This window comes from Bombus vancouverensis, chromosome 7 (assembly GCF_051014615.1).
Source record: "Bombus vancouverensis nearcticus chromosome 7, iyBomVanc1_principal, whole genome shotgun sequence".
Classification (NCBI taxonomy): Eukaryota; Metazoa; Arthropoda; class Insecta; order Hymenoptera; family Apidae; genus Bombus; species Bombus vancouverensis.
Window position 1 is genome coordinate 9,940,413 of NC_134917.1, and position 18,313 is coordinate 9,958,725.

Consider the following 18,313-nt stretch of genomic DNA (forward strand, 5'->3'; position numbering starts at 1 on the left):
TACCTAGCCGATATTGGTTAGTCTCTTAAAACGTACGGGTAGGAAGATAAAATTTCAAACTCGAAAATGCTTTCTAAAACTATGATGTCTGTTATTCACTGATAAGCGATATGTCCGTCTAGTGGTGTCATTTTTATTTCCTAGACCCTCGTTAGCCTCTTTGCTTGCTTTGATATAAAATTGCTCAGCACCCTGTGAACGTCCCCGCCTGCGTATACTATTGCCTCTTCTGTAACTCTCGAACAACTAGGCGTTTATATCGTTAGAAACATCGTACTACAAAGTTGAAGAAAAACACCTTGAAAATACTTTGTCGCAAGTTTTTTAATAATTTCGTATACGAGAGGAGACGCAGGGCAAAGGAGGTACTCGACTCTATCGATAAGAGTGATCTTTTCGTATCGAGATAGCTAGTTAAAAAATAGCGATATCGGAGACACGAAAAGAGAATAGTCATTCGGCTGCTTTTCAGAAATGCTAATGAATCCTCCAAATTGCCATTTAATTTTACATTCTGTGACAGAATAGAAACCTCGATCCTCGAAACACCGATAAATGGATCGATCGATTATTCAAACCATCATTATTAATTGTAAATTCGATTACTAGAACAACACGTTACGATTCGTTTAAATAATCATGGTTTTACTTACTAAATAGCAATTTGGATGAGTTTCTGTTCCTTCTGTTCAAATAAATATCAGATCAATTTGTATGTAGAATACAATTTGACGATAAATAATTAGAAATATAAAAGAAATAATTTATTAGTTAAACATTATATCAGATATTTCTTAACAATGAAATGGATGTAATCGATTTCATTCTCTAAAAATTGTATTATACATGTGAACCGAACGACTATGTCAATAGATGAAGAAAACACCCCTATGTGCTTCGATATGTATCATTCCTTAACTTATTCGATCATCATTAATGATAAAACGTTATCGATTTTTGTTTGCTCTGGTTTCGATATACTCTCACACTAAAACTGAATTCATCGCTCAGCTCCGACGAAAATCATTACACAGATGCTTCTCTGCGACGATTTCTTCTTCCGTTACGCGGCAACTGGAGAAAAGATAAAATGCGTGAATCGAGAGGACCGATTTCGATTCAAGAAAGCGATTGTCAATCGCGAATACGATGATTATCAGAATATCCAAATTCGTTGAAATCCTGCGCATCGATGGATGTCGCTTCCGTGAACATATAACCCCTCGATATTTTCGTCGGAGCTTACATCTCGTAACACTATTTGCCGTTCGACGAGAGCAACGGACTGGCGGCGTTTGAATATCCTTGACTGCAGGTGGGCAACATAAATGGATTCATGTTGAATGGTGAACTGACCACTTCTCCTAGTCCTGCAACATACCCACTGTCGGTTATATGTTAGTGTCATTCGCTATAGCTTACAAGTTAAGAAGTAATTAACGAACTGGCGATTCGAAAACATGTCCCTTTTAAATTGTTCTAACATAACTATAAATGTGAAGATCTAACCGAAGCGCAATTATATGTTTAGGAAAAATTGAATCAAAAATATATACGGTCAGTCGCAAGAGATTATATGCTTACACTCGTCTAATGCTATGTATTAAAAAACAATATAAATTTGGATTATAATATTTGAGTTGATTATAATATTTATAGAAAGAGATTTCTCTTGAATTAAATTCTTTATATTCGTTCAGCATGTTTTTCACGTTATTTTAAAATTACGCCTAAAGAATGTGTTCATTCGTTCGATTAAAATTTCCTTATTTATCCTCTTGCGCTTGGCAACGAAAATGGAGTTGATTAAACGCGGAGACAGATCAATGCGAGGTCGGATAAGGGGAAGCATACTTTATAAAATCGTAATATGAAGTGCGTTCTGGAATCACCAGTTCAAGCAGAACAAATTGAATTATATCGGTATAGTTATTTAATTGTTTCTAGTGCTTGTAGTACTCTAGTACTTTACTATGTGTCGATAAATAAAATAGTAAAAAGTTTAAGGACAGTAGCAATATAAATACGCAGAAATAAAATTGTAATTTAAATGGAAGAGATAATAAGAATAAATGTAGAGTAATTTTTTCATGCATGTTTAAGTAAATTTGGTATCTGCATACTCTAATTGTAACTTATATGTATCATAGGGTTTAATAAACAGGAGTAATTTTATATCAATAACTAGTGCTCATTACAAGGTGAAGGACTATATTTGGAACTTCGTGCTATGTCGCGTCGTTTGGACACGTGCCAACAAAACGACCGCTCTAACGACGCTAACGTTCATTGGTTAAGTGGCTTTCTTAACAATCGACGGCAATAAATGATATTATAACGTTTTGTCTACGAGGATACTCGTATATCACGATAATAATATAGCTACGAGAAGCGTTTCACTTTTTCAGCAAATAATTTCATTTTGTAAATTTGTTTTAAAGTATTGAACAATAAATATCGAACAATATAAAATTTAATACGAAGCGATCTTGAGAAAATTCTAGCCACTCTTATAATTTAGTACATAGTCATAGGATAATGTTAAAATTGATTAAATATTTGAAAAATTGCATAAAAAATCTCGAAGACCGCGTAAATTACATCCGAGTCATTGTTTATTGTCAAATGTCAAAAATTCAAAGTAAAGATTCAGCTGAATATCCACATAATATATCTCATAATAATGATACATACAGAGGCAACTGAGACGTAATATCCAATTTAATGAAATCAAGGACGGGATGGGGATTATCAATTATTCATAAATGAACGTGTGTGTACATACATCCTCGAGTCTCGTCTCTCGTGCATGTTTCTCATAATTCTTTAATCGCAGTGCATAGGGTGGTTGTGATGGTGATGATGGTGGTTGTGATGGTGGACGGTTAGCGGTTACTGGGCGGCTGTGGCGAGGTGGTGCTGTGTGGACCAGTGCGGTGGGACTGAGGTGGTCGGTGGTCGTACTACGGGGGCGAACGCACTCCCATCCCCGGACGTATAGAAAATGCCATACTGTTCGTGCGCTAAAACGAAAATTTCACATAAGGGAAAATCATAAAGTGCGTGCGCCAGAACCATACGTATACGTAACAAGCGCATGCGTGCCATAGTTTCACGTGTACACAAATTCACACACAACATGCATATTAAATTACAGTTCGAAATGTATCGGGAAGGTACTTTTGTTAACTTTCTTTTCATTCGACCGGAATAAAATAGAATTTTCCATCACTCTGTTAGTACGGATACACATTTCGAATTGTCGAGAAGTTACAAAAATCATGAAGCGGAATCGACAGGATTAAGTAAATAAAATTGGAAAATACAGAGACAAGGTTGATATCATCGAATGAGATATACTTACGCGATGTATAAAGAGTCGGGCTACCAGTGTACGGATTGGCTACCGAGTAACTTCCGTTTGTGCTGTGACTGTGAGGTGTGCTAGCCGAACTTCCGCAATAACCACCACCGGTCACGACACCACGTGGACTCGCGCTACTGCTTTGCCTATAGGCATCGGCGCTGCCACCGACGCTTCCTCCGACGCTACCACCACCGCCACCTCCGCCTGCAGCACCGGCTCCTGTCGTCACGGAACTACCGTCTAGAAATAGAAACCTGCCCGTCAGACGAACTCGTCAGTATTTCATCATTCTGTTCATAGCGTCTTGCCTATTACACCTGAACGAGGAGGAGATGACGTATAACGGCGGATAAACGCGTTTATTTCGAGCTAATTTTAAGTTTCATATCGTGTTATCAATATCGAAGCAGTTGGAGTCAATTCAATCGTTCTGTTGTACTTTGTATAATATGTATAATATTATATGAAAGACGCTATTTAGACGTAGAGAAGTGTTATATATATTTCTATTTTGATGCTGTTTGTAGAAGAAGCTGAAGAAAAGAAAGAGAACAAGTTTAAAGTTAAAGAAATAGATTGGCTTTACGCGTCAGTACTCGACTAATTGTTTAACAAATGATGTTGGGTCAAGTTATACATCGAATATTAAATGCGCAGAATTGGCTATACAAGTTCAATGAAACAGATAAGATTCGCGTTTGAGATCCCGCGTGGAACGATGCAATAACTCATTATATGTACTTATTAAGAGATATTTTAATTTTGAATATGTTGTTGACCATATAGATATATATATATATAGACAATGTTAACTTCCGCAACAGATGCTATTTGTAATTAGCGTGACACGGTATCTTGCACCGCAATCGTTTCGCGTTTCTAATTGTTATAATGACTGTGTTATCGTGTGATCTAGACATAGAATATCGCTATAATACTTACCGTCTGTCCATTTCGCCGCGCTACCGTTTTCCTGTACTGTCACTGCAAGTTGTCCTGTGTACGAGTTGAACGCTGTTGCCGAACTAGATGTTGGTGGTGCAGGTGGATGGCCCGATCCTGGACTTCTAGGTGCTCCCGTAATTCCAGCGTTCCCGCTTCTCGGCATACTGTATAAGGCTTCTGCAAGATCTGCCGCCCTTTTTAATATGATTTCTTTTGGTAATTTTTCAGGATCTCCTGGATGACGTGGGATAAGTTTCTGTAACCTTTGGAAGCCGTAGTCGATCGTGGGTTCGTTTAACGCTGAAAAATGTGTAAAACTTTACATTAGTAATAATCTATAGGATCATATACGTAATTATAGGTTGTGCATTCATTTGTACTAATCTATTAATTTCCAAGTTTTATGGAAAAGGAGCTCAGAAATTCAAATAGTAAATCGAATAAATTACGTCGGAAGCTTCAGAACTACAGAACTTTGTTTCTTTATGTTTATAAAATAAATCATAATAATCCATAATAATTCTAGGAAATATTCTGTCGTCATCTATTATACATATATGTATATTTAGGTACCATAGACCTATACACCCTTTGTTCAGAAAGCTCTTTAGTTATCTTTCGCCTTCTACGTATTGATTGTAGTATTCAAAACATGTATAAATATACATATGTGATATAAAATTTAATTATTATTCCTACCTACATTGGAATATAAATTATATGAATCTCTTATCTACATAAGTTATACAGTTATCATACTCACAAACATAAACAAATCTACCAGGTGCTCCTTTACAGAATTGTTTAGTTTTGTAGGATAACGTAACTTCAACGACGCCTGGTATCTGTCGTGGTGGAGTTTGTACTCTAATTGCGTTTGGTGTAATTAGCTGGAAGAAAAAAATAAATGAATGTGAAGCAAGATACGTATATATGTATAGTGTAAGATATACATGTATGTAATGTACAACTTTCGCTTTGAAAACCAAATCTTGATATTTAGTTCAGTTACAAATTTTTTTCTATTCCAATTATCTTTGTTAAAACATAAAATTTTACATACCTCACTCCAAACCAACATCGACCCAAAAACGACTTGAAGTCCGTCGAAGAAGTTCTCTCCAATGATTATTACCGTGGATCCACCGGATGTCCAGCCTTCGTTTGGTGATATCGCTTTTATGCACGGCGTTTGAAGAGGTACAGGCGTATAGAGACCTGATTTTGCGAATACACAATATTATTAGCTTAACATGATATAATGATTACGTTTCGCTTTAAAGTGTCAATATAATAACATTTATTGTCTTTCTTCAACGAGTATTCTATAACTTTTCGTATAGTTATACCTATATCATCATACATGTATAAACGACGCTGTTAAAGTTATTGTGACTTTGTGAAATTTGAAGTTAATTCCAGCGAAATATTGCTTTAAATTACACCTTTCTGCAGCGCCAGTGAAAATTATATGCAATGTTAATATCTTAACATTATAGTATGATTAGCCATTTACATTTGTATGCTTGTAGTGTTGCGCCATAGAATTATTCTAAGCATTAACATTCTAACTATGTATGACCTAATTTACCCTAAAATAGATTTTATGAAATGTATATACATATCAAATTTCTGTATACGGTAGAATCGAAATACAAAATATATACATATATCAAGACGAATATTGTAGACTTGTACGTATTTATGTCAAATTTGGGAATGTAAAAATGCACAAAATGTACACAGGTAATAAAGAAAAACATATAAAGTTTCTAAAATATAGCGTTCTTTACAATATTTAATAGGATTGATAAAAACTCTTTACATAAATAAAAGTGTAAAACAGTGTAATTATCACGTGCTGTACAAGAACTGAACTTATAACGGAAGTGTAATATCGGTGTTATATTTGAAATCACGAAAACAATAAGAAATGATATACAAGAATGAAAAACTCGTAATAATGGAAGTTGAAAAATTACTCGCATACCTCCGATCGCACGGAGTAAGCTGAGACAGTTAGTTAGGGGGTGGGATACGGAAAATTATCTGAATATTCTGTTTATTCGGTCGAGGCCGCGTGGTAGATATATTTCCCGTGGCAGCGTGGCAAGGAGAAAGAGTAAGAGAAAGAGAAAGGGGAGGAAGCGGACAGGAGAAAGAGGCTGAGGGCTGGAGTGGCCGGAGAAGGGTTGTAACAAGAAGGAAAGGAGAGGGGGGCGATCGGGCCGCTGGTGTCTCTGCTTGGAATTTATAACCCAATGATATCATTTTGTACCCCAGCGAAGCCAAGCCACCCCCGGTACCAACCCTGGCAGAGCGGAGCCACGGCAGAGTGGCTGACATCATGGTATATTGCTCCCAGTGATGCTCAAACAGTTTCCACCTCGAGTGCTTACGCTTCTGTATAAATCTTAAAAGGTCTGGAGATCTTGACAGTGGACATGGCGTGTGTGATCTCAAAAAGTTAATGACTGTATTCCAGAAGTGGTTTACATTTTGGAAATTTAATAATAACGATACGGTTATTCCTATCGACTATTAAATATTAATAAAAAAAATTAAAATTATTCGTACCTATTGTAAATGAAGATATTAATCGGCATTCTTATATTCCAATGTTTTGCACGTGTATACCGTCTGTTTGTAATAAAGTGGAAGAAAATTTAAGTACTCGAGGACAGTACAGCGTTAAAGAGTAGCAGTTTCCGTGTAAATGGAGATTCTTGAATGGGACAAAGGTATTTATTACGTTCAATGTATAAGAAAGTCGTTAAACAGAGTCAGCGACGTTGGCAACCACCCTGCTAGAGAATTGTCGGGTGCGATGGCATGGGGTAGAAGAGTAGGAAGAGGTAGAGTGGTAAGAGGTAGAGGAGGGTTGAAAAGAGGGATTCTGTGGAGGAGGCCGGAACAAGCGTACCAACCCGGAATAAATAAAATCCCCCGTGCCACTAGCGAGTGGTAAGGGATGCTTCCCTTACTACTCTTTCCTACTCTCTCGAGTTCCTCTTTTACCACGAAACCATGGCCAAAGTCGAAGACTCGTTGTACTCCAACACGTTCGGCCCGATTCTCTCTGATCACTGTGAGATCGCGCGATAACTTCGTTTACCCTGATAAAGACCCGCGAACTTCTGCAGAAAGAAATTGCTTTCACTTTCACCGCGAACGGCGTCATTAAGCTGATGTTTTATGGCCAAACTGCTTTCTCTTTACCTAGGCGACTCGCATAATTCATGCTCCTTAATTATCGTTTATATCTTTGTAAATAGAACCACGCAAACATATATATTCTAATATTTAATTAAATTTCATTGAGAAACAAACTTTCCATGATGTAATTAGAGAAACTACGATATTAACAAATGGATTGCGGGTGCTTATGGAAAATTTAAAATTGTAATGAACGATGTTAGTTAGAGCTACTTCAGTGAAATAAAACGCAATTTCGACATTGGCGTAAGTAAATTTGGTAAACACTATCTTAGTGTTGCAGCTTTGACAGATCTAAACTCCGATTTCTAAAACGGATAGGAAAATTCGATTGTAGTTACGAGCTATCTTTTTGTCCGTTTCCTCTTTCTCTCTGATTTTGTCCTTTCAGCGCGTCTTCTCCTTTTGTCTCATCGGTATGCCTGTTTCAGCGTTTTGGGAGTTGCTCGCTAGGGAATTTGGAAAGAGTGCTAGCGGTATAGCGTCACAGCAGTTGCGAAAGCTGAGAGGATGAGATAGCATAAACTTAGAATTCACAAACCAACACCTCGCAGCAACCACTGCTAAAAGAGAGAAAGAGAAAGTGGGGAGAAAGGGAAGAAAAGAGAGGTCAATCCCGAGTTTCCTCTCCTTCTTTGTTCCCTTTTGTTCCTGTTCTACTTGTGTCTTTCCGCTTGATGGCAGCCAGCCCGGCAAAAAAAGAAACGAAAAGATACGGTAGGGTGGAAAGAAAGCTTGAAACCTGCGGAGAGGAGCGAGAAGAGAAACGGAGGAAATAAGAGCAATGGAGAAAGCACAGAGAGAAACGTGGTGGATCCCTCGTTTTCCCGCATCCCATTGATTTACATCTTGTCTTGGCGCAGCAAGGAAGAAAGGTTGGAAGAAGAAAGCTAGGAGAAGAGGAGAACGCGCGTAGTCAAGGGGTGGCCGCACGATATCAGCCGTTTGTATGCGCGACCGACGCCAAACTTTGCTGAATTGCCCTATGACTCCTTATATCCTATCCTCCGAGCATGCCCCTCCCTCTCCTCTTACGATTCCACCCTCTACTATGGCTCTCGAGTCGTTATACCGATCTCGAAGAAACCAACTCACCCCGCTACCGTACCCTTCCCTTTCATTCGAGAATTCCGTAAGGAAGGGAAACGCTGCTCGAACGCCCAGGATCTTCCAATTGTAAATGACGACTATAAATCGGTCGAGGAACTATCGTAAGATTACGTGTACGCGATTAATTGCGCGTCTCGTGTGGAATTTAATTCACTGTCATCTTATTTACAACATGTTTTATTTAAAGCAACATTTGATAAGTATTCATAGTTTGCAGGGATATCACTAAAAATTGTAATATTAATATTTAACGTTATTCGTATTCACATAAAGTTACAAGCCTTTCATATACTTTTATTATTTCTAGCATATTACATTTTTTATAATCGTTGCAAATGAACTCTGCGATGAATCATGCATTGCCATTAATCATAATGTATTCGTGAAAGAATGAAATATCTGAAATGATTGATCGCAAGTATTTAAGACGTCACCGCGATAAAGACGGATCGTTACAAAAGCTTTGTTTAAACTCGATTACTAGCGTTATATTATTTTAATTACGTATTGCAAGTAAAATCACTTTCGTAATCGCACGTTATTATCATCTTTGTACAATATTACAGCAAATTAATAGCGTTCTGTATCGTACGAAATGCGACCTTAAAATTACACTTCTGTCGCATTTGGTTAGTAAAAATCTATTTCTAATACGATACTTTTACGCATCATTTACTTTACAATCGTAGTTCATGGTACTCACTGTTGTATTCACCAGGATCACTGGGATCCAATCGTTTCGTTCTACGTCCGTGTTTGCTGTTGTTGTGAACGAACATGTTGTCCGAGACGGCCAGTAGTGGTCCCTCCACTCCTACTTGCGTGGAAATGACCACCTGTTACGTTGAAATTCGTTGATATAAGATTTTACTTAAAAAAAATTAGTAAAATTATAACGTATATTTTTAATTCCATAAAATAATCCAAATTAATGGAACAGAGGAATTACATTCCTAAGATAATTTCGAATCTTACATAAGATAAAACATTTTTCTTGTTATTAAAAGAGGTCAAATTATCAACATTAATTTTTCTATCACAGATTAAAGAATTTCAACATCGCATTTAATTTTCATATCGTTCTTAGATTTACAATAATAAATATATAAATAAAAATAGATATCGAAGTTCTAGTTTCACGTCGTAGTACAGATAAATTTATAGTCTCCGGTATGGTTTAAAACATGTTAAGCCATCGTCAAATAGAACACAAAAGGGCGTGTGTACAGAAACTATGTCGTACAGCACGTTGCGTAATTTTATTTACGTATTATGTAAGTACAGTGCATGTATATGTTAATCATATCTCTTGCGAACAAGCAATGTAACCTGATTTACTACATTGCATTATGTGTATTCGCCATGCATTCCGTGACTCTCGTGACCCCCTATTTGCACGTATGATAGATACTATCGTACAAATGTATGAATATAATCTCATTAAAGCTGAGCCTTGGAATATGGTTGCCTCGTGTAAGCAACCTAGAGCATTGTAAATACTATTAAATATTTTTTCTTATTTAAATATTGCGTACTAATAAAAGGAAAATTCCTTCTCATTAATTATAAAATTATCTTCTTTCAAAATAAATTTATAAAATATTAGTTGGAGAATCTTTACAAATATAATTATACAATAATTCTATTGATATGTGATGTGAATAATGTAACTTTATTGGTGACGTATGTATATTTCTTTCACTTCCATAATATAGAGAGCATACTTTTGCGAATAGCAGTTTAGACAAATTGAAACAAACCACGTGGTTAACCTCGAGTTTGCCGGATGCAAACAAGAGAACGATGATTTTCGGGAGAAAGTAGAAAGAACGTTTATAAAATCGACTGGGCGGTTGGTAAATGCCTGAAGTTTTGTCCTTCCGCAACTTCTCAACTTTCTTGGCTAGTTGGCTGTGGTACCTAGCGCGTAACGTCGTGCAAACTTGGCCAGCACAAGGGTGAGTATAACCTAGCTGCCCTTCGCCAGAGAAATTTTCAAGGAAACGGAAGGAGTACTGCTAAAATTTTAATTCGTTACGTCAAGTAATATGAAATTTCTAAACAAATTCGGTGAAATAATAAGTACTTTAACTTTGGTTTACTTTTAAGTGGTCGAATACAAAAATGAGTCCATGAAAAATTGAAAGACAAGGTTTGGAAATTATATAAAAAAATATACATTGATATTATATAAAAAATAAATCATATTAAAGTTATCATAGGTCAAATATATTATACAGTGCTTTTAGAATTTACAATTTTTTTTTCTTATATATATTTCTTTTATCGATATAGTTGAAATCATCAACAGTTTTTCAAGTCAAACTAACGTCGATTAATTATATTAACTGGCCAGAGGAACGAAGACGAGAACACGAAAAATCTGTCGGAATAGCATGCCGGCGTATCGCTGTATAGTACGCCTAGAAATGCGTAGCTTCCACTTGGAAGCATTCTTTTTTAATTTCGAAAAAGAAAAGAAGAAGTTGGTCGAGGAGACAGCAATTTCCCGATGGTCGGCCATCGTCGGAAGTTGAGATCCCCATCCAAGAGACGTAATCCAAGGGGTTGGCAATTAGCTCAGCGCGGCATCAACCAACCCACCCCCGTATCCGTTCACCCCTTCCACCCCCACCTCCGTATAACGGTCTCTCCTACTCACCGACAGCCGTATCTCGCCACCCCGTCCGTATCCATTTCCACAGACAAAAGGTAGAATTAAAAAATAAATTACCAAAAACTTTGCGCTCTGTCTTTTCGCCTTCTTCCATTGGTTCCGTCCGCCTTATCGCACGATTGTTACGTTCCCTTTCTGTTCAGCCACTTTGTAATCGAATAAAAGAGATTCGAGACGCGGAAGAAAATCTAACTGTTCACTAATTTCTTTCTCACTCGGAAATAACGTTTTATGCGTTCGGCTGCTTCTCGGATTTTTAATGTAAAGGTTACTTAACAGTAATGAAATTACGAGTTTTTATTTTAGTATAATGTTTAGGATTGATTCGTATCTGTGGTTTACTTGTGATTTACATGCGAAACTCATGTACAATTAAAAGATTATTGTTATAAAAGTTCACGCTACATTAAAATATGAAAATTAAGTTACTGACGATTAAAGTATAAGGTTTGTACCAATGAAATGAAAATGAAGATATATAAGAAAATACATAATGCAAAGAAGACATTTCTATCCATATATTCTAAAAAAAAAAGATCATTCAAATTCCTGAAGATTTACTGTTATATATTCATCAAATTTTTATCAAACATTACGAATTTGACATTTTGACCACGCTGGCAATTTTCTCTTCTTAAGCGTTTTAATTAGCAAAAACTGATACGTTAACTTACTTGGAAGCGTCTCATATCACGTGGATTGCCGGCATTCTTAAGGCAGTTCTGGTTGCACTTGAGGAAGAACTTGAGGAAGAATCTGAAAGCAGAGGGGACCGGAGTTAAACGGTTGACAAGGTGCTTAACGCTCTTCGACGCCGAGAACTTAATTAGAACGCGAACTTGGCTGGAAAGTAAGTCTGAATATTGCATAAGCCAATCGTAAGCCCTGTTCTACTCGCCTCTATTATTCAGCATTTCTCTAGATTAAACCCCCAACCACGTGTTCTTCGACCTTTAGGACCGTACGGCATTGTATACTATGCCAACGTACGTGGCTACTGCGCCACTCTATCCAAAATGTCAGATCGTGTATTTTTATAAAAACATACTTTTTTTGTAAATCAGTGTAAAAGCTTCGTTTTCGTTCTAAAATACAAAAACAGATATAACGTGTAATTGCAACATATTTCTGATCACCAGAATCAACGAATGTGTATTAAAGATACGGATGATTCGAAGAATAAAGAATTATAAAATAATATTAATCTATGTAAATACATGAACAAGACGATGGTAACATACGGCTTCCAAAAGAAATTTAAAAAAGCTCACAGAACAAAAAGCAAATTTTAAGGCAAAAAGCCGACGATTCAATTTTCATGAATTATGTAGACTGTAGGGGAAATATTGAATTTGAGAAAATTTTTGTAGATGCGGGAATACTCGTGTTTGCATTGGTGAGAGTGAAAGGCAAAAGAAGAATTCGCCGAAGAGACAGAAAGAGCGAAATACGGAATATATTTGTGTTGGTAGACTGAGATAGATCGACAGAGAATGGAGAAAACTCGTAGGAAACAATCAGGAGGACCGAGACGATGAAGAGTTCGACGGATGAAGGGGTAGTTTTCTGGGTGGCTGGTAGGCCTGTCCTCCCGTGGGACACCATTGTTATCCCCCTACGGACTGCGTCTATACGATCCGGGACTCCATCGAAAAATCAAACGCATACCTTCTAGTAGTGACGCCCGCTTTTTTCTTTCTCGTTTGCGCGAATCGTCCAAGCGAAACTGTAGGAGGAACTCGTCTGATTTCACTTCGTCGCCTCGATTCCTATCGATACCACGTTCCTTTTCTGTTCCTTTGTCTCCGCTATTTTCCGTGTTCTATATACGTTAAGAGATAAACAGAGGAATGAAAGACTGCATAGAACACAGTAAATGTCGGTTCGTTTAATTTTATGGACGCTGGAAGGAATAAAATCGTTTAGGTGTTGTGTTATATACGCGTGATCCATCGTCCTTATCGTTGCGTTGATTTATCTCGTGCCACGTCTCATCGTCTCTCGCGTCACCGTCCTTTTTATTTCCCATAAAATTGAAAGAAAATAGAGCAGCGGTAATAATAGTATAAATAACGTCTAGTATACAAGTTAATGAAGTCGGTAAACTACGTTGAAACACGCTTCGCCGTAAGTAATCATAATAGTGTAAACTTATCTTTTATTGCACTTATTAAATTCGATTAACGCCGTTTTGTAACATCTTGTATATGTTACTTGCTAACTTTTACAAAACTCATCTCTCTTCGTAATCTTTTTACAATTATTTCAAATACGTCTGTATATATACTACGTTATACTCCAAAATGTCTATTGAAATTAGTGTGTAGTTCGAACAGCAAGGTTCTATTTGTAGATATATCTTCGTGCCGTACTAACAGAGCCGTCAATTCATTCCTCTTTGCGATATCGCACGCGCGCAGATAACGACAGCGTGAGCGCGCATTACACGTGGTCGGATTATCTAAACGACACTTTTATCGTCGGTTGCATGATCCAGAGCAAGTTGTCAACCGAGTGGAACGTTTGGCACGGAATCCATATAGTTGGAAAAGTGAAAAGTAAAAACGAAAACCGATCGGGAGATAGCCCTTGTTCGCGTAGTGAGTACGGAAGGGAAGTACTGCTGGCTGGATATAAAGAGAAAAGGCGGAAGAAGAACGGGAAGGGACGATATACAGAAAGAGAAAGGGAAAGAAACGTATCGATCTCCTGCTTCATGCTTTTCGTATCTATCCGTATTCATGGACTATGCTCTAGGTTCGTGTTAACGGTTACGTTCGGCCGCTCTTAGAACGCCGAGCGAATTTAATTTCGTTTACTCTTAGAGGACGTTAAGATCTTATCGAGATGCTGGATGGGTATTCAAAGCATTGTACTTTACCTTATCATCGTTGTGGATCTTGCTCTAAACACGATGTCTCTGTCGTGCCTGAGGCGCGGAAAACGACGACGCTTTCTAGTCTTTTGCAGATACGAATCCTATCGACCATACCTGTGTATACCTACGTTCCTGTAAAAGCGACATGAAAACGTCTAGCGTGTTAACGTTTTTAACGGGAAGGAGGATGACCAAGCAAGTTGTTTCTACCACGAGTATTCTATTTTTCTTGTAGCTCGTAGTAATTGTTTGTTTATCGATTTATTAGATATTATATACAATATTTTCTTTCTTCAAGAGTCTAGCAATGAGAAGTACAATTAATCATATTTTAAACACGATTAATAGACGTTAAGTCGTGTTATGGTTAGTGAAAGAAATATGAAGAGGTTTACGACTCTTTAGGGAATTCTATGCAGTAGAAGTGGAATGCAAGTAGACAAACACTTCGTAATTAATTTTGTAGGTTGTGTACACGGTCCTTTTTGCATAGTATTTATAGTTTTACATATATATTGATATTGACTATAAAATATACATTGATACATTGATGATGAAAGTTATTTCTAATAATGTTTTTATTGTTCTTTTAGTGATTTTCAGTTCTTTTTTTATATAAATATAATGCTAATAATTCTAAACGTGATATCTTATGTTATTAATATTTTAGTTCGGATATTTATACAACGCGTGCACTTGTAATAAATTTAGTAATGAAATTTTCTCATTTCCTTTTTTTAGCAGAAACTTTATATTCCAATAAATGAAAAAGACATCGGAGAAATAAAAATCATTCTTCTAAACATTTCGTGTAATGACTTCTTGTTGTATAGAATATACTCATACGTAACACTAATAATTCGCGACACCCTACGGTTCGTATTGATGTCTATCCATCCCTCCATTCTTTTTCCTTTTTAGAGTCGTTTTCTTCCACGCTCTCCTCGGAGTATTGGCTGTTAGGAGCTAATGGATTGCGTTACCGACTGATTCAAATGCGAACTGGATTTCATTCTAAGCTCGATGGGGCGACAGTATCGACGATGTTGTAACGCGAACACGAGCAAGAAGGGTGGAAAGGCCAGTTTCTTACAGGGGCTCAAACTCGATTTCGATCATCTATTAGATTTTTCTCCTTCAGCGATGCTTTCCGCGAGCTTGCGCCAGTTTTCGCGATAAAACCTATTCTGGATCGTCGCTTAACACAGCCGGGAGGTGTATTTTACGTCATTGAAACGTTTGATGGAGTTAAAGATCGTTTGTATCAACAGTGAAGATTTATACTCTACAATAAATCACTTAACAAAATATATATATATTTCTTAAAATACCCGAATGTCAACATTTTACAATTGAATACAAATACATATTAGAAATTGTAACTATTCGCTTGATCTTTAAAACATATATATTATTCGAAGACGAAGATCTTTGACAAATCTGTATAATATAACGAATTCTTAAAGATGAAACAAAAATTGTCAGCCCAAATCCTTCTAAAAAATTTAGTTTAAAAAACATTAAAAAATGTAATACTTTTAATGAGCAAAAACTCTTAACGTTAATACGCTCAGAAGTGGGATGATCAGTATCGTATGAACGTAAATATTATAGTTTCGTAATTAAAATGTTTTGTCAGTGAATGCGAGGAACGGATCGGTTGATTCTTGCTGTATTGGTCGTTGTTCAGTTGCTAACGAATTGACACGGAATAAAATATACAGAGGCCGACCAATTGAGAAATCATTCCCAACCTACCTTCCGATCTGTAGCATGCCTTTCCGTTGCCTCTGCTAAAATGAAAATAAAACGCAGCAACGCGCAGCGGAAAGCGGAGGGTTGTATGCGATGGGGAGAAGGGGAGACAGAATGGCAACGGCGTGTAGCGAGAAACGTGCACCGTTCGCTGTTTCCAGTTTTACAGTATACAACTTCGCAACGTCGGGATGGATGAACGAACGAGCCAGAAAAAATAAACGACGTCAATGAAAAAAAAAGAGCTAAATATTGGAGGTTCGCGGTGAGAGGGAGAGGGAAAATGAAAGGAAGAGAGAGGCCAGGTAAACAGAACCGAATGAATTCAATCAAACCTTGCAGTAAATCATCGGCACTTGTGCAGCGGTTTGTTAATATTTCCCGTGTACCAATTAGCGATTTTTCTCACTATATTGAAGAGGATGCTTCTCTCTCGAAGAAAGTAATTTGTGTGGAAATATTTTCGAACCGAAAGATGTTTTATGATATGTATTTATCGAAATGTAAGGGTGGAAAAATATGAGGGTTACTAATATTGGACGATTTTGTTATTATAAAAATAATATAGAACTGTAAACGCAATATAATTAATTAAATATTCATTAAAACATTTTGTTTTTTATTATACTTTTATGTAATTTTGTATTAATCGTGTTGCTTTAGTATTAGATCGTAAGATATGAAATTTGAATTTCTCACAACGAACATGTAATTATTTTTCGACTTATTTACACGTTATCAACACGTACACGGGTGTTAAGGCGAAAGTAGATGCCTTCTGATCTACTAAATATATTTCGACCAAGGGTGAATGGATATAGGGGGCTTACTTGGGGACTTACGCGTAATAGTTCCAAATAGGGTAGCATTACGCGTATCAGAAATCCATTTCCTCCTACGTTGGAAAATCTTTAATCATGTTTTCGGCTCCCTAAGTATAGCCCCTTTTTTGTTACCATAGAGCAGCGAGTAATGTAATGTCAGGTCAGCGCGAAATTCAAGAACGTCACGTTTAATTCGCTCTCTCTGTCATTTCATTTCCTTTTTATTTTATAGCGAAGATAGTAAGTAATATTGCAAATTCTTACTTGATCCATTAAAGATTGTGTACAATAAATTGATAAAGTTAAACGATTTCTATGTCAAATAATTAAAAATTTATTTTGTAAAAAAATACAAGATATTTCATTGTTAACAATATTAATAAATATCTTGTTAGTCGTTTTGAATGATTTTTGTAATTACAAATTTCTGTTTCTTTAAATTACAATTATTATTTGTGAAATATGTTATTTAAACGCGTCCTCTAAGGAAAAACATATCGATAAAAATAAATTATTTTAGACGTTAATGAAAAATTCCACTGAGAGAACCTCTAAGTCTCAAAGGAATATCAGTAAGAAATTCTGTCTGTTCAGTGGAATAGGAGGCGTGTTCGATAGAGTACTAATCACCTATCCAAACGACAAACCTCTACTCAGCAGTCGTATTAACAATGTATCTCGGTTCTAGGTACTCCTTAGGGATATCTTCATTACGTTCATTGTTACTAAGCTTTAAGAGAATTCAGAATCTCATTATGGTACTAGATATTAGTTATCAGACTGTTGGTCCATTGAATCTGATCAGTCTTATACTTAGTCCGTCAAATAATGTACAATAAAGTAAAGCGTACGGATGAGGAATATGGGTTGTACCCATTGAAAAAGATGTTTTCATATTGTGGTTCAGCTTGATAAGATATAGGTCAATTGTGAAAATTGCGGTCTTACAATGAACATAGATACTAAATATGAGAATCAATATCATGTTTGTGATTTTTGAAAGCAATATCATCTTATGTGATAATAATAACAATAATAATAAGTTCACTGAGTATCCTATTTAACATGTTCATGCTACTCCATATGACTAACATCAAAGCCTTTAGGTAAAGAAGTTTATTTTTGAAAATGAAAGAAAATTTTCTAATTAAAATCCATAGATGTAAAAGCAGGAATACCTAAGAATTAAATTGAAGTAGCATTTAAGTTCATTCGTAAGTCGGATAAACTGATTTCATATGGGTATCTTCTTCTTTAACATTTTCGTATTATTTCTGATGCTACATCGATGATATTAATAATAAAGAAGAACATTCAGCGATAAACTACAAGATACAAGATAAAAGGAAAGGCCTAAAGAAAAGAAACGCATTTCCATTATTAAAACAGAAACGTACACACGTAGACACATAGATAGTACGTAACAATTTGCTATTTCTCTCTGAAAAAATACAGCGGTACACCGTTCGATTGGATATATTATTTTAGTAAGAAAACGCCCGGGAGTAATCGCAAGTGCATAATGCAGACGCGCGGAACGT

The 18,313-nt window shown here is 36.4% G+C and overlaps 1 protein-coding gene across 1 annotated transcript in view; it reads right to left on the reverse strand.

The window, feature by feature from the left end:
• Positions 1-742: 742 nt before the first annotated feature.
• kn (EBF transcription factor knot) overlaps positions 743-18,313 on the reverse strand; it is a 94,700-nt gene continuing 77,129 nt past the window's right edge. Inside the window, exons 7-13 of the mRNA XM_033338593.2 lie at positions 11,990-12,071; positions 9,342-9,474; positions 5,376-5,530; positions 5,076-5,202; positions 4,310-4,612; positions 3,365-3,607; positions 743-1,370 (exon numbers count right to left, since the gene is read on the reverse strand). Coding sequence (XP_033194484.1) covers positions 1,258-1,370; positions 3,365-3,607; positions 4,310-4,612; positions 5,076-5,202; positions 5,376-5,530; positions 9,342-9,474; positions 11,990-12,071 — 1,156 coding nt within the window. The 3' untranslated portion in view covers positions 743-1,257. The remainder of the gene's footprint in view (positions 1,371-3,364; positions 3,608-4,309; positions 4,613-5,075; positions 5,203-5,375; positions 5,531-9,341; positions 9,475-11,989; positions 12,072-18,313) is intronic.